This window comes from Nymphalis io, chromosome 22, assembly GCF_905147045.1.
Source record: "Nymphalis io chromosome 22, ilAglIoxx1.1, whole genome shotgun sequence".
Taxonomy (NCBI): Eukaryota; Metazoa; Arthropoda; class Insecta; order Lepidoptera; family Nymphalidae; genus Nymphalis; species Nymphalis io.
In genome coordinates, this window is record NC_065909.1 from 8,754,568 (window position 1) to 8,781,876 (window position 27,309).

Consider the following 27,309-nt stretch of genomic DNA (forward strand, 5'->3'; position numbering starts at 1 on the left):
TCTTGTTTTATTGTAATTTTAAATAAGTTTAAACTAATTAATGGTAGAATTTATGCACCAAAATCTTGGCTCTGTTTTGACTATTGTCAAACTGTCAAAACTATGCAACGATAATCGTAGCCATAGATAATTAAATATTTGGAACATAAAAATATTTTTAGCAATTAATAATAATGTTTTTATTTCCTATTAATTAATAAATCTTTTTTTGTCCAAAGATAGCAATATAATTATAATCTTTATAAAAGTATACATATTTTGTAACTAAAAATGTAACGAAAACTGTAAATTAGTTAGAAAGAAAATGTACTATCGTAAGCTATGGTAAATCGTTAAAATAAGACTGTACAACTGATTGGCCAGTTATAATGATATAAATAAAATAAACGTGTATATAATAAAAAAATATAAAAATAGGTGCTAACGAAAATAATATTGTTTACGCTTTAAACTTTACATAACTCCTGGAACGATTGTGAAAAGTATTCGTTTTGATAATTTATTAATATTTATAGAAAATTGTCCTATCAAGTCTGAATTTTGGTCAAGTGAACTTATATTTCAATATATAAATTCTTATGTTATAGTATAAACGCTTCAAATTTATCATCACAAATAACTAATATTTTAATAGAAGCCAGTCATCAATAACTATACACATGGCAAAATGTATGTAATTTGCATAGTGTATACAAACTCTCATATAACGTACTAAACACTTCATTTTACTTACTAATATGTGTTAATTCCAAGCGTCTCTTTCTCTCATATTGTTTTAGACAAGAACGCGACTATATCTAAATATTGCATAGTAATATATATATATATATATATATATATATATATATGTATATAGTTATTAATTATATATATATATATATATATATATATATATGTATATAGTTATTAATTATATATATATATATATATAATTAATAATATATATTAATTATATATACTATATATAATTAATAACGTTTTTTATATAAACTGTTCTCATATGACAATAATATTATTCATATTATACACGTGTAATAATAGCGGGAAAAATTGACACCTCAAATGTTAATATAACAAGGATTATTTAAAATATTTTTACTCTGTGCTCTGAGGTGCAGAGCAATATAAGTCTATGGGTTGGGGGATATTCGTTACAACCAGCTAACAAATATAACAATCTCAAGTCCTAACCGCAATAACAGTGCCATCCAAAACAAAGAAATCACTAAATAAATGTAAATATTTTTATTTTAGATTAATATAGATAAAAATGTTATTTTCTCAATAAAATTTTACGACAACATACTGTTTTTTAATTACTTCTCCATCCCAATTCAATATATGTTTTCAAGTGTATTTGTTTCTATGTGTATCTAAGATTCAGTATCATTAACAAATAATAATAATATTAGGTCCTTACATATGAAATTAGCGTTTTGTCGCACTGACCACTTTGATCTGAAATATCTCCTCTTTGGTTAAGAATTCCAAATTCAAATTTATAAATTAATTTAGCTGGTACATTTGAGTTTTGAAAACATTCATTCATTTGTTGTTTCCTTTTTTTTTCTTTGGCGTCGCTTAATACAAAAACATTATATATCGGTATACTTACGAGTACGATTTCAACCGTGGCACCAGTGCTGCAGAAGCAGCTCGAAGGATTAATGATATGTACGGCGCTGGTGTCGCAAAAGAAAGCATGGTACGTTTTTGGTTTCAACGTTTTCGTTCTGGAAATTTCGACCTTCACTACCAACCCCGTGGACAGCCGGAGACCAAAGTGGAAAATGAAGAATTAAAGGCTATTGTGGAAGCGGATCCATCACAAAGAACTTCAGAGATAGCTGCAGGCTTAGCGGTAAGTAATAAAACTGTATTAATCCAATCTGGAAAGTAAAAAAACTTGAACAATGGGTACCTCATGAATTGAGTGAATCGAACTTGCAAACACGCGTCGACAAAGTAACACAGCAGGTGTTACTTTGCTCAACCGACACAGTAATGAAGGGATTTTAAATCGAATCATTTCTTGTGATAAAAAGTGGATACTGTACGATAATCGGAAGCGCTCATCGCAATGGCTGAACCCTGGAAACCCAGCCAAATCCTGCACTAAACGAAAATTGACTCAGAAAAAGCTACTTGTGAGTGTTTGGTGGACTAGCGCCGGTGTCGTCCACTACAGCTTTCTAAAATCTGACCAAAAGATTACGGCAGATATCTATTGTCAGCAACTGCAAACCATAAAGGAAGAACTAGCTGCTAAACAACCGAGATTGGTCAATCGCTCTAGGCCACTGCTGCTTCACGACAACACAAGACCACACACTGCCCAACAAACAACCAATAAGTTAGATGAGCTACAATTGGAATGTCTGCGACCTCCACCGTACTCCCCGGACCTTGCTCCAACAGATTACAAGGAAAAAAATTCAACTCCGATACGGCAGTCCAAACCGCCTTCAAAGAGTTTATTGATTCTCGCCCCCATGGTTTTTTTAGTAAAGGGATCAATGAACTGAATGATAATAACGGTGCAAACTTTGATTAATTAAATATATTTTACAAAAAAAAAAAAACTTAATAATCCTCCCGTATAAAACGCCAATTTCATATGTAAGGACCTAATATAATCTCGACCGTTCATTTCATCGATTACTCGAAAACAGCAAGACCGATTTGGATAATTCGAACTTTTATTCCATTGAACTGCGTCTCATACAGCATTGTACTTAGATTAATTATTAACCTTTTGTGTCTAATAAACCACGATGGCCTAGTAGTTAGAACGCGTGAATCATAACCCATGATCGTTGGTCCAAACCCGGCCAAGCACCACTGAAATTTTATTTGCTTAATTTGTGTTTATAATTCACCTCGTGCTTGACGGTGATGGAAAACATCGTGAGGAAACCTGCATGTGTCTAATTTCATTGAAATTCTGCCACATGCGTATTCCACCAACCCGCATTGGAGGAGCGTTGTGGAATGAGCTCCAAACTTTCTCCTCAAAACGGAGAGGAGGCCTTAGCCCAGCAGTGGGACATAAACAGGCTGTTACTGTCTAATAAACCACTTGTCACTACATTTATATCAACACATTGGATTATTCCTCACACACACAAACACACGTACATATATACATTCTCATTTTTTTGTATTCATTATCTCGTTTAACAATCCTATTTATATTATATTATTATTGTTATCCTTCGTGGTTTTATAATGTAAGTCAAAAAACATGATTTTTTTTTGTATCCGTTTCATTTCTGGTAGGCACAAGGAAGGATTAATAAAAAAACGAAATATCGTTCGAACCACATTTATTATTGTTTGAACACAACCTAATTACCTAAGATTACGATAATTAAGAACAATAACAACAGTATATATGTCAATAGAAATACAAATTACATTAATTTCAGGCCCTAGAATGTATTGTAGAGTAGTGTTGCATGCCGATAGTCCACTGTCGATAGACAATCGATTGTTTATCGATAGTTAAAGTGTAAATAACTGTATCGACAATATCGATATTGTAGTCACGTGTGAATACTATCAGTATTATCCATAATATTGATAGCTCATTATGAATAATACTATTGATAACAGCAATGTTATCGATTCATTGGATTTGATAGTATTGCAAAATTCATTTAAAATTTCGATATCATTCTATCAATACTGGTGGTAGGGCTTTGTGCAAGCTCGTCTGGGTAGGTACCACCCACTCATCAGATATTCTACCGCAAAACAGCAATACTTGATATTTTTGTGTTCCGGTTTGAAGGGTGAGTGAGCCAGTGTAATAACAGGCACAAGGGACATAACATCTTGGTTCCCAAGGTTGGTTGCACATTGATATTTCTTACAATGCCAATGTCTAAGGGCGTTGGTGACCACTTACCATCAGGTGGTCCATATGCTCGTCCGCCTTCCTATTCTATAAAAAAAAAGTCAATAATTTATCGATTGTTTTGAAGTCAAAGTCAAAGATCTTTATAGAAGCGTTACACTTGCTTATTGATTGTCATAAATCTACCACCGGTTCGGAAATAAGCACCTCAGACCTGAGAAGAACCGGCGAAAGAAACTGAGCGGGTTTTTTTTATATCTCATTTTTTTACAAGCAGCTAAACAGCAGTAGTTTTATTAAATCGTTACTACTGAAAGAATTCCTAACGATAGTATTGACACATGACCATACTTTCGATATCCTGAATAGTTTTCGAGGCCAACTATAGACAGTCAAACCACCAATAGTCCAGCAACTCTGTTATATAGTATAACTTCTACATTATCGACATATTTGAAAGGCAGATTAAAAAACGTAGCTTTTTAAAATGTTTATATAATTTGAGGTGCTATATTATGTGCTGCAATAATTGATTTCAGACTTATAAAATTCGAAGTCACCCATACTTCCCTGTTTACTTTTTAATTTCTTCCCGTACCTCCCTTTACCTTACAGTACAGTACAGTAACAGCCTGTAAATGTCCCACTGCTGGGCTAAGGCCTCCTCTCCCTTTTTTTTTTTTTTTTTGAGGAGAAGGTTTGGAGCTTATTCCACCACGCTGCTCCAATGCGGGTTGGTAGAATACACATGTGGCAGAATTTCGATGAAATTAGACACATGCAGGTTTCCTCACGATGTTTTCCTTCACCGAAAAGCACGAGATGAATTTTAAACAGAAATTAAGCACATGTAAATTCAGAGGTGCTTGCCCGGGTTTGAACCCACGTTCATCGGTTAAGATTCACGCGTTCTTACCACTGGGCCATCTCGACTTTTTACCTTTACCTTATCAAGTACAAATGAAAAGTATAAGAACTGTTTAGCTGTTAATTTTCAATCAAATTGTATGGCTAATTTTTTTTTTTTCAAAAATCCTTTATATATGCCAAAAATAACTAATTATAATTTATATGTTATACGTTCTCATAATAATGATAAAAGTTATTTTTTGGTCCTTAATTTAGTGTTTTTTTATTAGAAATTTGAGGTAAACGTAATTTACTAACCATAGATTAATATTTAACTACAATATTGGAAGTGCTACTTTTTTATTTTTAACATAGTGAAGATTTGATTATGAAAAAGTTAGAAAATTCATTAATATCAATAGCGGGTAGGTGATGTCGTATTGACATCGAACATATATACATATAAATTTTTTTATAATCAAAGTTTTTATAAATACAGCAACGTAGCTAGAAATCTCTTCTTGCTAATCAAGTCATATACAAATCAAAACTGTAAACGCGTATAAAATATCTAGGGCCTAGTTGTAAAACAATTTATAATATCGGAATACAAAAAAAAACTGTAGCTTTTTGTTATATAAAATTGAGTACCGTCGGCAAAAAAATAACATATTTTATTATGCAATTGTGTTCATTGTTCTCTTAACGGAACCATAATTTCACGAATAACAAACAGTGAAAATGTATTATGTGTATAGGGATCAGACAAATATCTTTGGAATGAACATAATTATTGTCACCTACATCAATCTTTCAATCATCACAATTTATTTTAAATATAAAAAATCAGTATTCTTGTGCGTCAATATATCAATTAATCTATTTTGTTGCCGACCGTACTGTTCACATAATAAATGATTACAAGCGAGATTCCTTTATTAATATCTCGGATACATTAGACTGGAATGATTAAAACATTTAGATTGAACTTTATGTATAATTCTATAAGATTCAAATTTGAATGTATTAAGTTATATAGTTAAGTGTAATTAAGTGACAAGTCAAATTATGCCTTTATATTGTATGGGTAGTTATGACATGCAAAAATGGATCTTATTCGGTTAACATAAAGGTCTAAACAATCAATTCAAATATTCCTCGGTAGGTATAAGAAATACAATACAAAATATATATTATATTACATAAAAATATGTAATTAAAATGATATTAACAAAATTGTTTTTCTATTACATTCAACTTACATAGTTCATATAAAAATTAAAATTAAATAACATTTTACACTTTAATTGCATTCTTAAATACTGTCAAATATCATATATTTAATAAACACGTCACCCAGTTCACCACCAACCGTAAACATCACCGCGTTAGAATGTAACCCATAAAGATTATACTCTCAAATAATACATTTTTATTATTTTATTACATTTTAATAATCAATTCCATTGACAATCCCCATTTATTGTATTAACCAAAATAATTTAAAATGATAATATTGACGCCCTGTTTACTTCAAGAAACGATTCGTTTTGTCTACGAGGCGTTTTTCAGAAGGTACCATTGGTACTATTAAAGTGAGGCATGGGCCCCACGTCGGGAAACACTGGCGTATATATATGCTTGGTGGTAGGGTTTTGTCTGGGTAGACTTTATTAGCAACAGTAGTATTGTATCGTTGCGGTTTGAAAGGTGAATGCTAATTGTAAATTGCCTACAGTGTAAATGAACATAACATCTTAGGTCAAGGTTGGTGGTCGGTCCATTGACTATATTATGGATTGTTAATATTTCTTAAACCAATGTCTATGGGCGGTTGATCACTTAGGGGGCCAGTCTACCGACCTTTATGAAATTCATGAACATAATAGATTTCAATCAGACAGTACAGACATTATTTCAATCAAGTAAATTAGAGAATTCTAATATCCGGAAGCAAAACGAAGCGTCTTTTGATTATAGCAACCAGGCTTATGACATTTATTATATATTAATATTTTAACATTTAAAAACATATTAAAATATTTCCCATGTATTGAAATCACTGTTCACAGGAGATTTAATTTAATATTTAGATAATAAAAATTGTAATTAAACAGGGAAATACTGGTAGCAACCAATTTGTACGGAAGCCATTATAATTTACATACATTTCTGTACATATATATGTATTAATTTAAACATTTTGTCACGTGTAATAATATTACATTATAATAATTTCACAATACTCGCAGCTATATCTATAACGAACGGGTTCGATAGGGGAACAAAGTGGCAAACTTATAAATAATAAAAAAATGATTAAATAAAAAAACTAAATTTTTAAGTTACGTCAATTTGTTCCCTTACCTTGTGTCAGCGACAAGAAATTGCTGTTTATATCAAATATAATCTAATAAATAGATAATTAACGGCCTTGTTTATAAACTTTATTTAGCGGGTGATTAGTTAAACAATGCTGTGTCTTCTTCTTTCGAATGTCAAATCAATAATGACAGAGTGAGAGAAATCAATGTTAATTAAACAGCCGCTAAGCAACTTTTATAAGATATTATAAAACAAACGGAAGCGTATAGTATTGTATAGAATACGTTATGCGAAGCGACTACGGAATACATTTGATTGATGAAAGGCATATATTTTCTGCCATCTGAAAGTATGGAAATATTCGATACTTTAATTACTATAGTGCAATTATTTGAGAACTTACTTATTTGAACCGTGAAATGATAAAGACCAAATAACAGGGATACGCCGTTTCGGTGCGTGTATCCTTTAAATGTTATAGAAATAGGGAATAAACAACTTACTAGTAAAGGAATAGTTCGGGGAAGTACTTGGTGCAGGGGCTTGGCTTGCCCGCGGGGGAGCCCCCCACGCCGACGCCTAGCAGCGGTTCCTCGGACAACGAGTTGAAGATTTCTTCGAGTTTCTCCTTTATCTCGTACTGGAAATAGACGATTTTAGGATTATTTACGTACAATAACTAGAATCACTTCCAAACACAAGTTATTAATACAGCCTTGCTGTTATTTCTTTCTCCTTCCATTAGTTTTTTTTTTTTTTTTAAATTTACATTCAGTCGAGTTACTAACTCCTGAGCGAGGTAAAAGCCTGCGTTAGAGAAGTCAGCCATTTATAAATTTACAAATTACAAAATAGTAGCTTATACAATTCATCGATAAGTTGATCCGACGGCCACACTCTGAGGAGATATAAGTGCAAGAGAACGCGCAACGACAGGCGCACTTTCTTTCCCTCACTCTCGTAATCTGTTGTAACGGCAAGCAGACGCGATGGATATCCGCTGCCACACCTCCATTCCAGGGTTAGTGCCACCGCTCCCCGTCGGCGTACCTTGGGCTGCGTGATGAGCAGCAGGTGGTCGAAGGGCGCGGTGCGGAAGGTGTCGTTGAGCGTGGCGCGGCGCCGCTCCGCCTCGCGGCGCTCCAGTCCAGGGTCGGCGTACCTTGGGCTGCGTGATGAGCAGCAGGTGGTCGAAGGGCGCGGTGCGGAAGGTGTCGTTGAGCGTGGCGCGGCGCCGCTCCGCCTCGCGGCGCTCCAGTCCAGGGTCGGCGTACCTTGGGCTGCGTGATGAGCAGCAGGTGGTCGAAGGGCGCGGTGCGGAAGGTGTCGTTGAGCGTGGCGCGGCGCCGCTCCGCCTCGCGGCGCTCCAGTCCAGGGTCGGCGTACCTTGGGCTGCGTGATGAGCAGCAGGTGGTCGAAGGGCGCGGTGCGGAAGGTGTCGTTGAGCGTGGCGCGGCGCCGCTCCGCCTCGCGGCGCTCCAGTCCAGGGTCGGCGTACCTTGGGCTGCGTGATGAGCAGCAGGTGGTCGAAGGGCGCGGTGCGGAAGGTGTCGTTGAGCGTGGCGCGGCGCCGCTCCGCCTCGCGGCGCTCCAGTCCAGGGTCGGCGTACCTTGGGCTGCGTGATGAGCAGCAGGTGGTCGAAGGGCGCGGTGCGGAAGGTGTCGTTGAGCGTGGCGCGGCGCCGCTCCGCCTCGCGGCGCTCCAGTCCAGGGTCGGCGTACCTTGGGCTGCGTGATGAGCAGCAGGTGGTCGAAGGGCGCGGTGCGGAAGGTGTCGTTGAGCGTGGCGCGGCGCCGCTCCGCCTCGCGGCGCTCCAGTCCAGGGTCGGCGTACCTTGGGCTGCGTGATGAGCAGCAGGTGGTCGAAGGGCGCGGTGCGGAAGGTGTCGTTGAGCGTGGCGCGGCGCCGCTCCGCCTCGCGGCGCTCCAGTCCAGGGTCGGCGTACCTTGGGCTGCGTGATGAGCAGCAGGTGGTCGAAGGGCGCGGTGCGGAAGGTGTCGTTGAGCGTGGCGCGGCGCCGCTCCGCCTCGCGGCGCTCCAGTCCAGGGTCGGCGTACCTTGGGCTGCGTGATGAGCAGCAGGTGGTCGAAGGGCGCGGTGCGGAAGGTGTCGTTGAGCGTGGCGCGGCGCCGCTCCGCCTCGCGGCGCTCCAGTCCAGGGTCGGCGTACCTTGGGCTGCGTGATGAGCAGCAGGTGGTCGAAGGGCGCGGTGCGGAAGGTGTCGTTGAGCGTGGCGCGGCGCCGCTCCGCCTCGCGGCGCTCCAGTCCAGGGTCGGCGTACCTTGGGCTGCGTGATGAGCAGCAGGTGGTCGAAGGGCGCGGTGCGGAAGGTGTCGTTGAGCGTGGCGCGGCGCCGCTCCGCCTCGCGGCGCTCCAGTCCAGGGTCGGCGTACCTTGGGCTGCGTGATGAGCAGCAGGTGGTCGAAGGGCGCGGTGCGGAAGGTGTCGTTGAGCGTGGCGCGGCGCCGCTCCGCCTCGCGGCGCTCCAGTCCAGGGTCGGCGTACCTTGGGCTGCGTGATGAGCAGCAGGTGGTCGAAGGGCGCGGTGCGGAAGGTGTCGTTGAGCGTGGCGCGGCGCCGCTCCGCCTCGCGGCGCTCCAGTCCAGGGTCGGCGTACCTTGGGCTGCGTGATGAGCAGCAGGTGGTCGAAGGGCGCGGTGCGGAAGGTGTCGTTGAGCGTGGCGCGGCGCCGCTCCGCCTCGCGGCGCTCCAGTCCAGGGTCGGCGTACCTTGGGCTGCGTGATGAGCAGCAGGTGGTCGAAGGGCGCGGTGCGGAAGGTGTCGTTGAGCGTGGCGCGGCGCCGCTCCGCCTCGCGGCGCTCCAGTCCAGGGTCGGCGTACCTTGGGCTGCGTGATGAGCAGCAGGTGGTCGAAGGGCGCGGTGCGGAAGGTGTCGTTGAGCGTGGCGCGGCGCCGCTCCGCCTCGCGGCGCTCCAGTCCAGGGTCGGCGTACCTTGGGCTGCGTGATGAGCAGCAGGTGGTCGAAGGGCGCGGTGCGGAAGGTGTCGTTGAGCGTGGCGCGGCGCCGCTCCGCCTCGCGGCGCTCCAGTCCAGGGTCGGCGTACCTTGGGCTGCGTGATGAGCAGCAGGTGGTCGAAGGGCGCGGTGCGGAAGGTGTCGTTGAGCGTGGCGCGGCGCCGCTCCGCCTCGCGGCGCTCCAGTCCAGGGTCGGCGTACCTTGGGCTGCGTGATGAGCAGCAGGTGGTCGAAGGGCGCGGTGCGGAAGGTGTCGTTGAGCGTGGCGCGGCGCCGCTCCGCCTCGCGGCGCTCCAGTCCAGGGTCGGCGTACCTTGGGCTGCGTGATGAGCAGCAGGTGGTCGAAGGGCGCGGTGCGGAAGGTGTCGTTGAGCGTGGCGCGGCGCCGCTCCGCCTCGCGGCGCTCCAGTCCAGGGTCGGCGTACCTTGGGCTGCGTGATGAGCAGCAGGTGGTCGAAGGGCGCGGTGCGGAAGGTGTCGTTGAGCGTGGCGCGGCGCCGCTCCGCCTCGCGGCGCTCCAGTCCAGGGTCGGCGTACCTTGGGCTGCGTGATGAGCAGCAGGTGGTCGAAGGGCGCGGTGCGGAAGGTGTCGTTGAGCGTGGCGCGGCGCCGCTCCGCCTCGCGGCGCTCCAGTCCAGGGTCGGCGTACCTTGGGCTGCGTGATGAGCAGCAGGTGGTCGAAGGGCGCGGTGCGGAAGGTGTCGTTGAGCGTGGCGCGGCGCCGCTCCGCCTCGCGGCGCTCCAGTCCAGGGTCGGCGTACCTTGGGCTGCGTGATGAGCAGCAGGTGGTCGAAGGGCGCGGTGCGGAAGGTGTCGTTGAGCGTGGCGCGGCGCCGCTCCGCCTCGCGGCGCTCGGCGTCGCTCGGGCCCGACGCGGCGCGCCGCAGCGCCTCCAGGCTCACGTTCTCGCCGCCCCCGCAGTGCTGTGGACGGCACCCCACGTTACTCCTGCCCCAGGTTCCGTCTCCTCTTAGGGGGGGTTAAAAGCTAAGTCCACACATGTGACACAATTTCATACGACACATCCTCATGATGTTTTCCTTTAACGCAAGGCACGCAATAAATTATTACAAAATTTGATTACTAAATTATCCGCTGTTTCATTAAATTAAAAACCAACCTCAACGGGAGATTCACACTATAATGAAATAAAAACCAATTTTAAAGATCAAATGTTACCACTCATATAGGACAAACGACTATCGTTTATGCTGAAATGATAATCATAAATAATAAGATAAAGGCTTTTCGATAAAACTAATATAAGTATACCCTTGCAATGTACCGCAGTATGTCTTTCCCTCCTCATATCATGCAATGAGTTATGTGCCTCTTCATGTCCCCAACACCAAAAATCATTGTCGGTACGCTAAGGAAGAGGATAGGTTTATATTGGATAAATAATAAGTGTGATAAGGATGGAAACAAGGATTACAACATCTAAATAGATAGGAGGGTTTGTTTTTTTTAATGTAAACTAAAATTACATCCAATTTAATATTATATGAGTAACTCTGAACTCTATTGAATCGAGTCATACAAAATTACTAATCAATGTTGCTTAGTGGCGGTTTATATATTTATCTCTTTCTGTCATTATTGATTTGAAATTTGAAAGAGACAGATAAAGCGTAGTTTATCTAACAAAGTTAAGATCGTTAGTGAAATTATAGTTTTATCATTTAATGTCATAATATAATTACATAAGCTCCAAAATTCTGCATCGTCGGACGATGGTTATAATTGTATTTCTCGACGAACATTCTGTACTCCTCGTCCAAATCGTCGTATTGGGTCCGCTGTACAGATATTGTGGTGGAACTTTATGCATCATATTCAGAATATTGTTTTATTAGTGGGATCCCCCGACTCATTAAAATTATACAAAAATCCTAAATTGCTATATTAAAATAAAAATTTAATTAAAAGATTAGCTTAGTTTAAATTTTTACTGAAAATGATAGGATTAATAAAAGGACATGGAACAACAGGATATGATTATCATTATAAAGTGCGCATATTTTAATCTATATGATTTCTCTTGAAGCCATATAAGGGACCTTGTGAAGTAGTTAAAAATTATTGTGACTCACCCGCTGCACGCCCGGCGAGCTGTTCGCACTGTCCAGCTCAGTATTGGGTCCAGCAGATATGTCCGCCAAACTGTCCCTACCCTGAGCTGCGCCTTGAATATTTTTGAAATCATTTAAAATCGTTTATATATATGAAGTTACTATTAGTAAGAGAGTTTAATAAAAAGGTACTGTCGTCGGCACGCAATCAAATAAGAATGTTCAGTAATAGTGTCGTTTATGGCAATGTACAGTTAAAGTGACAAATGGTATGACACGCACCGGCCTCGACCCAGCTGTGTCGGTGCGCCAGCGCGCTGCCGGCCAGCGGCGCGGCGGGCTGCAGGCGCGCCTCCACGCCGCTCGCCTTCAGGCACTCCGACAGCGCCATCTGCGGCCACGGCGCACATTACTGTATGGTCCTTCGTGCCGGATCGCGGCCAAGGACCGATTACACATTTAACCACTATGAAAAGCTAAATTAACATTAACTCCAACAGTAGTATTAGTGGTCAAACTTAGATCGTAGTCAGTATTGAAAATTTATGAGTAACATAATATATAAGTTAACATATTAAAAAGTAGAATAGTTTCAGTACTCTTATTTCTATTGTTTTTAATCGATAACACTAAAGCAACCGAAGTTGAATGTTTTGTCTTTGCTTATATAAATATAGATGTTAAATTATTAAAAATTAAAATAACAACAAGTGTGACAGGCGGACATGTAACTCTAAGAATGCAGGTTGAATATTGTCGTATATTAAGCCTACCTGATCGATCATAAGGTAGGGCAGCTTGTTCGGCATTTTCGATGGCGGCAAGTCGTACTCCTCCAGCAGAGGCGGTAGGAGATGAGGAGCTTCCTCGCGTCGAGCTTCTATGATCTAAAAGAAAAACATGAAAACTGATATCATAATCAAATTAAGTCAAAATCCATATATATTTTTTTAACTAACACAATTATTTTACTTTACATCTATGGCATAGTACCATTCGAGTACTATTTAATTAATATAATTACCATTATTCGGTACTTATTTTAGAAAATGTTAGAATACATCGTATCCCGTTGGCATTAATAACAATACAATATTAATTTAAGCACGACTGGCTTTATTTGGTACAATGTTTTCGATACGAGATCTCATTCGAGGATTCTCATTCTTCTTCAATGAACGAGATAAATACAATAATATTATGATAATAAAATCAACAGCGTATCACCACCGATCGACAGTTATTTTAATGTTAACTCTCTGGTTATATTAGTATCTTATCGATGTGTAGACGAGGCAGCCCCCGCGTCTGTGTCCGAGCCGGCGGAGTACCTGCGCCACGTAGTCGCGCAGCGCGGGCAGCAGCAGCACGTGCGGCACGAGCGCCAGCAGCGCCAGCGCCGCGGCGTGCACGCGGCACGCCTGCGCCACCGACAGCACCGGGTTGCTCAGCGCAGACTGCTGCATGCTGCACACGACACGGACACGTTTTATTATAACAATATTAACTTACTAATTTTCAAAATAAATTACTATCACAAGCTTTAGTTCAAGTTCGTCTAACTAGGAGGATTTTCGTAGTATGTGTATCGAGACAATAAAAAAGAGGATATAGCTTAGATAACTTTGTTGACGGTACATTGATGACGTAAGAGTAATTACGTAACGTAACGTAGGAGTAATTAAATGTCATTGTCTATGGGTAGAGACCATCGACAGATCAATTCGCTTGTCTGAACCATCCCTTTTTTAATAAAAAAAAAATCTATTAGTTTTCTAAAATAGATACCGTCCGCCCTAAAGGTGTGAGCAAAGCGACTTACGACAGTATGAGCTGCAGCATGTCGCAGACGGTCTCCTCGGAGGCGAGCTCCACGCACAGGAGCGCCAGCGTGGTGTAGATCGCGCACACGTTCTCCACGGTGTTGGACTCCAGCTGCAGACCTGCATACCGACACTTGAAATACATTACATGTATCTTTGATACCACGCTTTATCGCTCGGATACCCTCCCGACCTCCGTTTTTCCCTCCACCTACAATACGGGTACATTCAAGTCTAGAGTGAATAGGCATCTTCTAGGCAAGCGCGCTCCATCTTAGACTGTATCATCACTTTCCATTAGGTGTGATAACAGTCAAGCGCTAGCTTATATATTAAAAAAAAAGGATCGATTTTACGCGCGATAACCGTGATAGTTGTTATCTGTCTGTGAAAGATATTGATTTTTATTACAAAATTATTTTATTCGAATAATTTAAATTGTTTTGTTCGTGTCTTGACAAATTATCCATAAATACGTAATTTTATGATTAATTACTTTTTATTTAATTGTATTTCACTTCTGTCCAATATATTATCATATATGAGTATTTCAATAGCAGATGGAGTAAAGATAAATAAATCTTAGATTCACACATTCTATGCGATTTGTTAATATCTCTGCCGTACTATGCACTACAAACAGTTATTTACTAATATATATTTATTTAAAAGCCGAGATGGCCCAGTGGTTAGAACGCGTGAATCTTAACCGATGATCGTGGGTTCAAACCCGGGTAAGTACTACTGAATTTTCATGTGCTTAATTTGTGATTAAAATTCATCTCGTGCTTGACGGTGAAGGAAAACATCGTGAGGAAACCTGCATGTGTCTAATTTCATCGAAATTATGTCACATGTGTATTCTACCAACCCGCATTGGAGCAGCGTGGTGGAATAAGCTCTAAAACCTTCTCCTCAAAAAGGGAGAGGAGGCCTCGGCCCAGCAGTGGGACATTAACAGGCTGTTACTTTACTGTATTTATTTAAAATGCAGCACTTATATTCAACTAGATATATCCACTTTAATTTCTGCCCAAAATTCCGATGACAACGTCGCCGACACTCAAAACTCAATTATCCAAAGAATAGCTACCACAGATTACTAAGAAATATGTCGATACAAGTCAAAATTGTTCAATCGTCTTTACTCCTCTCGCCATCGGAACGAACTACAGATACATCCCTAGACACCGGCGCACGTCACCCCTCCACATCGGTCCATCGACTTCCACTCTCACTTCGGTCCTCGCACTGGACACGTAACACGAAAGCGGCCATACCATCGTACAACGAGCTGAAGATAGCGTATCCGTGTTTGCCGATGAATATCAGATCGGGGCGGGAGCACTTCTCCACGACGAGGCCCAGCTTCTCGTAGTCCACCCTGCAACGAAACGGCAGCGGTGAGAGCGCGGCGCCGCCAGCGCAGCGAGCGGGCGGCGAGCGGGCACGCACGTGGGCGCGGCGAGCGCGCGCGCGTTCCCGCGGCGGTCGAGCAGCGTGTGCAGGATGCGCTGCAGCAGCGCGCGCGTGGGCGCCGCGCCCGCGCCCGCCAGCCGCAGCAGCGCGTCCAGGAACGCCGCGGGGAACGCCTTGCTCAGCTCCGTCGTCGCGTACGTCGTGCCCACCTGCGCCGGAGCGACGTTAGCGACGTTAGCGACGCGTACGTATCGTGAGCTCACTTTACCTTTTACTTTATTTTAATATTTATTTATTTATTTATTTGGAGCTTTGGGCGAGCTCGTCCGGGTGGGTCCCCCCCACTCGTCGGATATTCCCCCGCAAAACAGCAGTACCTTGTCCTGTTGTGTTCCGGTTTGAAAAGCCAGTGTAATCGCAGGCCCAGGGACATAGCGTCCTAGTTCCCGAGGTTGGTGGCGCACTGTCTATGGGCGTCGGTGTGATCACTTCCCATCGGGTGGCCCATATGCTCGTCCGCCTTCCTATTCTATAAAAAAAAGTCGGTTCAGCACATTTCGGAGTTTGGAGGTTGGCCGCGCTTACCCTCTGCCTCGAGTAGCGCGTGCGGCCGGCGGTGCTAGGCCCGCACTCTCTTTTGATAGTGTAACGTTTCCGTCCATCGGATTATAAAATTAAGAAAAACAGAGTGCATCTGTACTTACACAAATTCTTATGCACAACTAAAATCTCTGAGAATGGTTCCCACTGAAACGTTACACGTAAAACGTTGCACTAAAATGAGCTCTATCTCGTAGCCCCGCGATGTTGATTAAAAACTACCCTCACCTTAAGAAGTGACTTCAACAATATGCTCTGAAGCATGGAGTCCGCCTTCGTGCCCTTCCCGCGCTGGTTCGGTATCTTGCTAACGATGAACATCATGATGTCTATCTTCTGGAAGTCGGGGAGGTGGTCTGCGAACTCTCCCAGCGCGTTTATCAGCGCCTCTTGATATAACTTCTCGTCTGATTCTTTCTGTAAATTGAGAATAATGTATATAATAAGTAACACTCCTCAGAGTATTTTTTTTTAATTATACTATATTTATTTATTTATTAATCCTTTATTGCACACACTACAAACATTTATATAAATAATATAACATAAACACATATAATGGCAAGTAAAGCATATAGTATGCTAAGGCGGCCTTATCTCTTCCAGGCAACCTCTGTAAAGAAAAATGTTTATGTCTCTTTTAGCCAGGAACACTGATCTAAAAATAATATATTTTTATAAAATAGGTAAGTGGTCACCACCCCCTATAAACATTGGCGATATAAGAAATATTGACTATTCCTTACAACGCTAAAGCGTAATATATAATTATTTTATTTCGTTTTATTTTTTACTTACCTCGGAGTCTCTTGCAACGGACGCCCGTAAGTTCGTCAGGAGATTGTTAATGATCTCCAAGACAGATGGACCTGGATTGTAACGAGTTTCTTATTAAAGTTCTATGTGTCGAATGCGAGTTTTTTTATAGCGTCATCAAGTGATAGTAATCGCAGAATTTTACTCGATCGAATGGAAATATAATAATTATATGTCATGGAGATGGTTATTATTTATAGTCGCAAAATGAAGCGCGGCGCGAAACCGAAGTGTTGGCGGCACTATCGCACTGTCATCAACGCTAGGAACTGTCTTTCGGTTTTTTTTTTTCAATTTATAATAGTTATTGTACTCAAAGGCGATTTCTTCACTTGACTTTTGTTTACTCGATAACCCAGGTACCGACTCAAAATGTCCAATAACGATAACCCCTATCCGACACATATATCACTCAAAGGAACCACTGGACGGGGCTGACGTCTTTCCCGGGCGTGGACAGCTCGCTTGGTGCGAGTTCCTTTTAAATAGTCGATAGCGTCGCCGCCAGCCGCGAGCCCCGCCCGGGCGGCAATCGCAACAACACGAGACGTGTAAAGCAGCAGGCCTCACCCACGCTGTCGCCGGCGGCGAAGGCGACGATGGCGGCCAGCACGGCGGCGCGGGCGGCGCGCACGCGCGTGCCGGCGCCCGCGTCCAGGTGCTGCAGCAGCGCCTCCACCACGCTGTACGAGTACGTGGCCTGCGGGGGACAGTCAGCTGGGTGCTCGCAGCGGGCGGTGCCCTCCTGACCGAGTTCCGCCCCGACACGCTTGTGCTCTGCACTCCTCCATAATGCGGGCCCAAACACTGCTGCACTCTCTATTCCCTCGTGCTCGTAATCCGATGGACCGATACTCCGACCCGCCCGGAAAGAGTTCAGGCGCAGGACCATCGGCTCTACGTGCTTTCCCCGGAAAGCACGTAGAGCCGATGGTCCCCCGTGCCCCGGCACGAGAGTATATACACTTCCATCTTCCACTTTACACTACTTTTTATCAGCCCGACCTGGGGTTCGAACCCTGGATTATATGCCCCGTTAATCTAGTAACCAGATATAGGTCCACGGATCCCGAAAATTTTCAACACGTACCCCAGCCCCACTACGGTACGTGCTGTAGATGTACTATCTCACTATTCATCGTTGAATATTTTAGATAAAAGCACTAACTCACCTGAATAGAAAACATGATAATCTTGAAGGTGTGGACAGCGAAATCAGTCGGCACCCATAGTTCATGACGATCGAAATGTCTAAAACAAAAATATATATCTTTTTTTTTTTAATTTCCTTACTTCTAATCAAATACATTCAACACGCGCCGCCAACTGAACAAACCGGAGATTTACTTATCAAACAAATCAGTTTTTTAATTCATTTTGATAACTCTACAATAAACAATTTATTTCTTGCGAACAACAAGAAGAAACCAAGCGACTCTCTTTAAAACAAATACCAACCCACCATCAAAAAGATTATATAAGTATACAAGTTTTCGCACGCTACTTCGCACACGTGATTTAGGGAAGAGGTGTATAAAAAAGTAGCATATGTCTTTTCTTGAAGTTCAAGCTTACTTTATACCAAATTTCATCAAAATTCGTTCACATCGACAGAGTTACTGTCGCATTTATAATATTAGCATAGATTACATTTAAAAACTGTGTGATAGAATCTTATGCAAATCTATAACGAGACCCACGTGAGGACAGGTCTGAGAACACTCCTAATGTGTCCGAAGGAGGCTCGACCGACCAGTTCGCGCAGACACGCCTCGGCCAGACGTGGGGGATCATCTTCAAGACCGTCTCGGGTGTCTGTCTCCATACAGGAAACCGTTTCATATTTCTCTGCGGTCTAAAATGACATAAATATTTCTTTTTATAACACAAACATATATATAAAAATGAATATTAAACGAAATTCTAAAACAAGTGCGATTTTACAATTTTGATGATATTTTCTAATTAAATTTGCTCACGACGGTCATCAACAAAAACCTACGTGGTTATTATCATAGTGGAGAATTGTGCACAAAGAGGTAACAGTAACAGCCTGTTAATGTCCCACTGCTGGGCTAAGGTCTCCCTCTCCCTTTTTGAGGAGAAGGTTTAGAGCTTATTCCTCCACGCTGCTCCAATGCGGGTTGGTAGAATACACATGTGGCCGAATTTCAATGAAATTAGACACATGCAGGTTTCCTCATGATGTTTTCCTTCACCGTCAAGCACGAGATGAATTATAAACACAAATTAAGCACATTCACACAAGCAATTCATTGGTGCTTGCCCGGGCTTGAACCCACGATCATCGGTTTAGATTTACGCGTTCTAACCACTAGGTCATTTCGGCATTTCGGCACAAACAGGTGCAATCTCCATTCCCCCACTCTTATAATTTGATATGATTGACCGCAAATCGACACCACCAGACATACTTCCTGAGGCACAGGATCGTAAAAACTACCGAATTCCAAAATTTAACTAACTAGACCCTAGTTAATATTACATTGAACTTAGTCCTGCCCAAAACTTACGATTAACATCAAAGCTAGCAAATAGACCAACGAAGACCAACAAAATACATGAAACGTTGAAAATAAAATTTTACTAACAAAAAAGCACGAGATAAAAAAACGGATAACAATATATATATATATACCTGCATATTGTACAGCAGCGACGGCACAATCTTGTCCATGTGCTGGGACTCCCAAATATTCTCCACGAGGTCGTCAGACACGGTCTTCCTTATCACGCCCTGAAATGAATAACTTATGGCTGTTATCTGTTCAATGACAAGTCAAGCAGTGTTACAAGCAAATGTAGCATTTTAGTTGATGATTGGCAGCAATGTAAGAGCATCTTGCATTGCACATATCTAAGATGTTTTTCTACTAAAAATAATAAAAAAACGAATATTATGGATGCGAAAGGGTTTCGTTTGAATCGCTCAGTGTATGGCAACACCGGCAGGTGTCAGGCTGTTTAAAGTAAAATATTTCTTAAATCAAATCGGTAAATTAGCACGTCCTTTACAACTATTGATAAGTTGAATTTAATTAATTCTATCGTGTAAACGAATCTGACATATAAATGATTGATAATGTTGACTCGATCTATTGAAATAGGCAAAAACAAAACAGTACAATTTTTTCGCCGTTTTTTTTTCAACCGATATTCTTTTTTTATATTTTTAATTTTTTTGTTTGGTGCTTTTGATGTTATCAATCGAAAAAAATTGGTAACATAACGTTATTGACCGTCGTTCTCTTAAGAATTTTGAGCAGTTGAGAGAAGTTGTTATAGTCGGGTTAAGAACACTGGGTGAACACTATTTACTGTACAAAAAAAAACCATGAGTTCAAGTCATTAGTCACAACTGCCTTAATATTCTACGATCTTCAAGAGTTCCATTTTTAAATTACCTGCAGCCCTTGTATCCCGGCTAGCCGTATGTTCTCCCGGGTCGGTTTGTCGTTATGATTGCTGTGACACATCGCTGAGAACTTCGACACGAAGAAGTCATAGCGACGGTGGTAGGATGGCGTATCCTCTTCTATGTTCGCGAAACGGACGAACTGAAAAAAAAAAAAAACAAAATACGGTCGGGTAATTCCGTAGTCCCAATAAACACGGGGCGGGCAGGAGATGTAATGATAAATAAAAAATAAATTTCGCGTTTCGAATTTCGAATGTTCTTATAGACTGATATACAAATCCAAATGAAGATTTTGATTTCAGAACATACCGACTCTAAAGCGGCATACCACATTTAATTAGAATGAGATTTCTTTCAGATAAACGCGGCTTTAGTCTGTAATGACAGTTCAATTTTGACATTTGAACGCAGATTAAAGATCGTTCTATCGATAGTATCTCTCGGTTCGATACAAATTGCTGATTTTAGATTTATTTGTCGACCGTAAGGAGTTTGATACATACGCTCTGTGTTGCCAATATCTGTAGTTGTGGATCAGTGGACTCGAGCAATTTCTGCACCATCTTGAGGAAACTCTCCACAAATAAGTTTAGGGTCTGCGAGTGACACGCCACCAGCAATTGGTCCATCGCCTCCATCGCTATTATTACGAACCTGAAATTTCATTCGGGTAATATTAAACCATGAATTTGGATATATCTAAATTATATTTCGTAAAAGAACAAAAGCAACACGATTCATGAATGACTTGCTACGAGGATTGTGTTCAAAGTCCGAGTCGTGCCAATACCAAATATTGGATTTTTTTGACGAGAAGTTCTAGGCAGTACGGAGTTTTAATGTTTGCATGTGATTCGCAAAATGACGGACTTGTGTTCGCGAAAACTTGTGCAATTATATACATTCTACATAGCTGTATGGTCTCGTTTAATGAGTTCCGTGGTCGTAATTGGTCGGGCACCATAACTTATGATTATTTTGGTTTCTATTTAATACTTTAAAAATCCTATTGCCATTTTAAAAATAGATATAAAAATATGAAAATTAACAAAACTATTACAATATAACAAGATTTGAAAATTTTAAATCGCAGTTTTAAAGACGAATCAAACTGATAAGTTTTGATAAGTTTAATCTTAAACTTAACCTCCTAATCACGCAACCTTCAAATGTCACTTATAATACATAATCATTGTCTTAAATGGCATTGTTGATTTTAACTTTTTATTAAAACAAACACTAACGGCCTTACTTATATAGGCCGTCATGCCATCTCGCCCATCACCTACTCCCTTATTATCAATATTAGTTTAGCAATATCGAACACGAGAAAACGTTATAATTATATACATATTATTGGTTATATACTATTTATTGTACTAATACAATAGCTACATGGTTTTTCCTCAATCATATCTTGATCATAAATTGCCATACCACATTTAAGCCATTATTTTAAAAGCTTACGAACCCATGTCTGCGCCGGTAAATATCCCTTGAAGCCTTTTGGAACAGATACTCTCCAATCCTGTCCAACTTTTCCGGACTGGACAAGGAGTAGAAGGTGAGCTTCTCCATGTTCGACTTGACCAGGCCATCTTGAGGAGACGCTGGGAAGATGTTGTCCACCAGCCGCTTGTAGCGCGGCCGGAGAGCGGAGCAACATCCGCAGCAGCCTGGAAGATAGGATGATTTAAAAAAATCGATTTAAAAAAATACATACCACTTAAAATGTAAGAGTACCAAACAATTAAATATAATATATTCAACAAATCTGCACATTTCAGTCTTGTTTTGGGGATGAAATTAACTAATTTGTTATCATTTGAACAAATTGCATTTGACATATCCAGTTTGAAGATCCTGCACTGATAAGAGATATCATGAATCATAAAAGAATTATCATAATTCATATTAATAATCTAGCAAAGATCTGCTTCCACTATCTGCACTGCTATTATATATTATATTATTCTCTAAGACGTCACTTCATTAATCACCAGAGAAATATTGACGACCAACTCATGGTGATATACTATTTGGATGCGTGTATACTTGAAATATTATAATTATTATGGTCAATGTCACGCGTCACATGTCCCGACCGTTTTCTGCGGTGAGTTTCGGATTTGTTCTTACAGAATAGCTCTATTAATTTGGAAATGCGATAAAATAACTTAATATGCAAATGTGCTATGTGTGTTATGTATAGTAAAGTAACAGCCTGTGAATATCAGGTTTTCTAACGATGTTTTCCTTCATCGTATAGCACGAAATGAATTATGATGACATATTAAGCACATGAAAATTCAGTGGTGCTTGCCCGGGTTTGAACCCACGATCATCTGTTAAGATTCACGCGTTCTTACCACTGGGCCATCTCAGCTATATGTGTTATGTATACCGTCTTGTATTTTATTATTTCTGTAGAATACCTATAACAATAACAGAGTTATCACTTAGAAAACTTGCAAACGTACATAACAGACTAACGTTGGAAAACAATACGAAATATATTGTTTTATTTGTGATTGAATTTTTATTATGATATTCTGAGGTGAACAGAAAAGAGGTTGTAAGCGGAGTGGAGTGTTGCGGTCAGGCGAGGGGCGGTGAGGTGAGGAGAGGACAAGGGGGGTCTTAACGGTTGTCAAAATATATTTGAAGTGTGATCTTGTGAACGGAGTTGATAGTTGCTTGAAAGAAGAACATGAGATAAACAATTCAAGTTATTATTGTATTAGTAGTATTCTAAAGTTTTAGTAAATTACAATTATACACATAAAAATACTTCAAGTCTACGATAATTTATTCAAAACAATATCCTCTTATATAAATCATAATCATATGACATAAAAAATAATTGTTACGAATATGTCAAATAATTAAAAATTACTAAATTGTCTTTGGTTTCATCCCAACATCTTTGATTAGATACTGATACTACAAGGCTACGTGTAAGGTCTGACGGTTAATTCGTGTGACAATTAACACATGAATAATGGATATTTAATTAAATAAGACAATAGACATATAGTGAATTATACGGTTATACGATTTGCTTAGTAATATTTAATCAGATGGAATTTTCATTGTATTATAAATAATATTTATCGTGTATCGATATTGGTGTTTTATAGATAATGTTGAGTATTACGATGTTTTAGTCGTAGTTACAATAATTACTAATATCATTGATGCGGAAGTAACTTATCTGTCACGCTTTCACGACTTAGCTGACTAGACTGCTAGACCACTGAACCGATTTTGATGAAACTCGGTATCAAGCAAGTATGTACCGCAAGAAAGGACATAGGCTACCTAAAATGCGGTCGAAGCCGCGGATAAACACTAATCTTTTATAAATCACGAACGACGTGCCGCATTCGACATGAGCTGCATAAGTGATAGGATATTTTAATCCTTTAAATATGCATAAGAGCAAAATCGCGAATACAAAATCATATACTACACGTTGACTATTTGTGAGCACAAATAAAATTACTATTTATTTAAATAAAAATGTCCTACATTTTATTCATTCCAGAAAGGACTGTATGAAAAATGTTATCCGAAACACTCATATTGCTTGCGCAGTAATCTTCGCATTTCTAATATCAGAAATGGAGTAACTTTACTCCGTTGTTAAGATAGCGAATGTGAAAAGTCTAAACGAGAGCTATTTTTTTTTTTAATTTAATTAACGGCAAAGGTATTTTTTTTCGAAACCAATTAAAGAAAAGGATCTTGAACTGGTCTGGTCTGGCGATAAGTATGAATCTTCAATTCTATGAGATTGAATCTTGTACTCTACTCGGTTTAAGGTAATTTCAAGACTTGTATTTGAATGTGACTCAACGTACGTATTTTGAGTTTACTTAAAATAAAATCACTAATTGAAGACAGAAATAAGCACACACGGTTGAAACTTTTATATTAATCAGTAATAGCCTGTAAATGTCCCACTGCTGGGCTAAGGCCTCCTCTCCCTTTTTGAGGAGAAGGTTTAGAGCTTATTCCACTACGCTGCTCCAATGCGAGTTGGTGGAATACACATGTTGCAGAATTTCGATGAAATTAGACACATGCAGGTTTCCTCACGATGTTTTCCTTCACCGAAAAGCACGAGATGAATTATAAACAGAAATTAAGCACATGAAAATTCGAAGGTGCTTGCCCGGGTTTGAACCCACGTTCAACGGTTAATATTCACGCTTTATTACCACTGGGCCATCTCGACTTTTAATCACGAATGTTAATCATTTCGATAAAAATAATATTATAAGTAGAATAAAGTTTTATTATTATGTAAAGTATAATGAAAAGGTCGTCATGCGACGTTGAAATTTAACAGCAAAATGTCAATATAAGAATATCTCCTCCAGACTTAACCTACGACATGCAACACCTGTACAGTTTAGGTAATTCCCCGTGATAAAACACATAACTACATTACTACACTTACATGCCATGTAAATAGTTCGGCTTACGAAGAAACATGTCCGATGGGCTATTTTACGCATCCTTTGCAGTCACTGATTTGAACACAATACCATAATATCATATGCCACACATCGATCAAATTATTTAAATCACTTGTTTTGTCATTTTAGTTTATTATACATTCATAAGGATTTGATTTTCACTTCAATTTACAAACTTCAAAATGAAAATTTTTAATTATTTATTAAAAAATATTTTAATTAATAAAATAAAATATGACTCATCGTAACACTAAGCTAGTTCACAATTGTATATATATATGTATATTTTATCATTATATAATATTAAGTGTTTATACTATGAAATAATATAAAAAAGAAATATACATAAAAAATATAAATATTTAATTAATTTTATAAAATTATGATGACGTTATTATCTCATATACAATTACATATACATATTTCTATTAATATTTATAATTTTATACATAAATAATTTCGTTTAAATACTTACAGTTCTTGTCGTGATTTAAAATATAAATCTATATAATATATAATTATGTATTATAATCAATTTTTTTATACGATTTAACGGTGATTTTATGAGAATGCCTGACATGTGTGAAATGGTCACCTCTAACATCTGACCTCAGCTAAGTTACGAGGATTACGTTTCGTCCATACCCATAGGTACTTTTGAAACTGAGAAACTTAAATGACGTCCCTAGTGTAAGTAATTACATTGCTCCACTAACCCTCCGTAACCCAATAACAATGTAATATTTAGTAGTAGGTTTAACAAACTAAGGGAATGTTTATGAACAAACACATTTATGAATTTGTAAATGTATCGTTTCTAAAATATCTTAGTAAGGCAGACGATACTTTACATAGTTAATACATAAATAAAACTACGAGATCGAACTTTATGTTTTTTTAAACCCAGGCCAGGCCGACGAAATTATCGCATTTTTTTCGTTTTAGTCGCAAAAATAACTGACGTTATTTATATTATTTATGGAATAATTTTATCGTTTAATATTTTCGAATTACACGATAAAACATTGTAAGTAATAATGTAGCACAACCACGCGTTTAAATGATTCAGTCATTCTTATTTAAACGTACAACAGAAAACGAAAACAATTAGCTTGTGTACACTTTTCACACTTGTAACACTTTCAATTGGATCATAAAATCAACAAAATTATTTAAAAAAAAAACGACCGATCCGCGCGATGTTCTCGAGCAAACACGCCATGATAACAATTATTGATAACATAATAAGAAAATACGAGTCGGTTATGCGTGATCGGTTCCGTGATCCACTTATCTTTTGAAGTGAGTTATGTTTTCACTTCACCACACATTCTAATACAACAACCACGGAATAACTCACTTCACGTCTAACTACTCGATCGATCATCATGAAATTTTGCACACACGCTGTGAGGGATACAGAAAAGGACACAGGGTACTATCAATGTCTCCCCTCTCACACGCGGATTAAGGATGTGGGCTACCTAACAGCTTCCCCACCCTTCCACTCGCAGGTGAAGACTACTGAAGATAATTTGATGTGAGAATAAAAGGGTCGCTGAATGGCCCAAACATTCATAAATTTGATATGAATCAAGCTTGAACCCCAAGGAAGAATACACAATAGGCTATATAGCTTTTACCCAATACTAAAGCGGGCAAAAACCAGACTGAAAATATAATGACTGTTTTAAATTATCTTACCAAAAATAAAAATAAAAATTGGAATCGTAGCATTAATAGCATTATAATTATAATCCTCAACATAGCTAATGAGATCATAAATAATTACATAAAATTCTATGACGATAGGAGGGTTCGGTCACAGAACTCGAGAGAACCCTAAAAAGTGTCAGCGCTTATCAATATAATCGCCCTGACACAGCTGAATCTTATAGTTTGCTTTATCCTATTTAAGATATAAAAATAGTACTAAACCGCTTCATTAAATACTCCTTGTTAACACTTGGTAACACCGGAAATACTAAACTATCACATAGTTTTTTTATGTTAAAGGTGGACGGAAAAATGGGCATTGGCGATGTAAGAAATAGCGACCGTTCCTTACATAGCCAATGCACCACCAACCTTAGAACTAAAATGTTATGTTCCTCGTGCCTGTTACACTGCCTGACTCACCCTTTAAAACCGGAACGCAATGTTATTGTTGCTTAGCGATAAAATATGATGAGCGGATACGGGCTCCCAGACATATGTGACCCAAGTTTAAATTTATTTTCTCATATAATAACGTCTATAGTTCAGTTCAAGTTAAAAAAAAAAAAACATTTTGGAAATAATGTAACGGCCCGTAAATATACCACAGCTGGGCCTCTTAATGATAAAGGTTTTCTAATGTCTGTAAGTATTATACATCGTAAATGACGATAAGTGGATACATATGTGGCAAAATTTCATACAACACATGCAGCCCTCGAGTACGAGATGCACTTACGCTTGCACTTATTGTTACGATCCACGTTCTATATCCATTGGATATTCTAATTCGTTACTGCCTCGTTGGTCTAGTGGCTTGATGTAAGGCCGCAGACCCGAAGGTCCTGGGTTCAATTCCCAGGTCGGGCTAATAAAATGTTATTGAGTTTTTCTGTCAGAAAATTCTCAGTAGCAGCCCGGAAGTTGGAA

The 27,309-nt window shown here is 40.1% G+C and overlaps 1 protein-coding gene across 5 annotated transcripts in view; it reads right to left on the bottom strand.

Moving 5' to 3' along the window:
• Positions 1 to 3,309: 3,309 nt before the first annotated feature.
• LOC126777162 (protein EFR3 homolog cmp44E) overlaps positions 3,310 to 27,309 on the bottom strand; it is a 34,815-nt gene continuing 10,815 nt past the window's right edge. For 3 of the 5 annotated variants that reach the window (XM_050500107.1, XM_050500104.1, XM_050500108.1), the window contains 20 exons: positions 21,651 to 21,855; positions 20,683 to 20,833; positions 20,166 to 20,318; positions 19,400 to 19,498; positions 18,441 to 18,595; positions 17,913 to 17,991; positions 17,311 to 17,440; positions 16,723 to 16,793; positions 16,153 to 16,341; positions 15,361 to 15,533; positions 15,186 to 15,289; positions 13,905 to 14,025; positions 13,414 to 13,549; positions 12,856 to 12,969; positions 12,365 to 12,473; positions 12,104 to 12,195; positions 10,772 to 10,933; positions 7,537 to 7,673; positions 4,800 to 7,376; positions 3,310 to 4,461 (listed from right to left, as the gene is read on the bottom strand). In XM_050500107.1, coding sequence (XP_050356064.1) covers position 7,376; positions 7,537 to 7,673; positions 10,772 to 10,933; positions 12,104 to 12,195; positions 12,365 to 12,473; positions 12,856 to 12,969; positions 13,414 to 13,549; positions 13,905 to 14,025; positions 15,186 to 15,289; positions 15,361 to 15,533; positions 16,153 to 16,341; positions 16,723 to 16,793; positions 17,311 to 17,440; positions 17,913 to 17,991; positions 18,441 to 18,595; positions 19,400 to 19,498; positions 20,166 to 20,318; positions 20,683 to 20,833; positions 21,651 to 21,855 — 2,381 coding nt within the window. In that variant the 3' untranslated portion in view covers positions 3,310 to 4,461; positions 4,800 to 7,375. Of the gene's footprint in view, positions 4,462 to 4,799; positions 7,377 to 7,536; positions 7,674 to 10,771; positions 10,934 to 12,103; positions 12,196 to 12,364; positions 12,474 to 12,855; positions 12,970 to 13,413; positions 13,550 to 13,904; positions 14,026 to 15,185; positions 15,290 to 15,360; positions 15,534 to 16,152; positions 16,342 to 16,722; positions 16,794 to 17,310; positions 17,441 to 17,912; positions 17,992 to 18,440; positions 18,596 to 19,399; positions 19,499 to 20,165; positions 20,319 to 20,682; positions 20,834 to 21,650; positions 21,856 to 24,644; positions 24,839 to 27,309 lie in introns of all 5 variants that reach the window. The other 2 variants (XM_050500106.1, XM_050500105.1) reach the window with 1 other exon arrangement.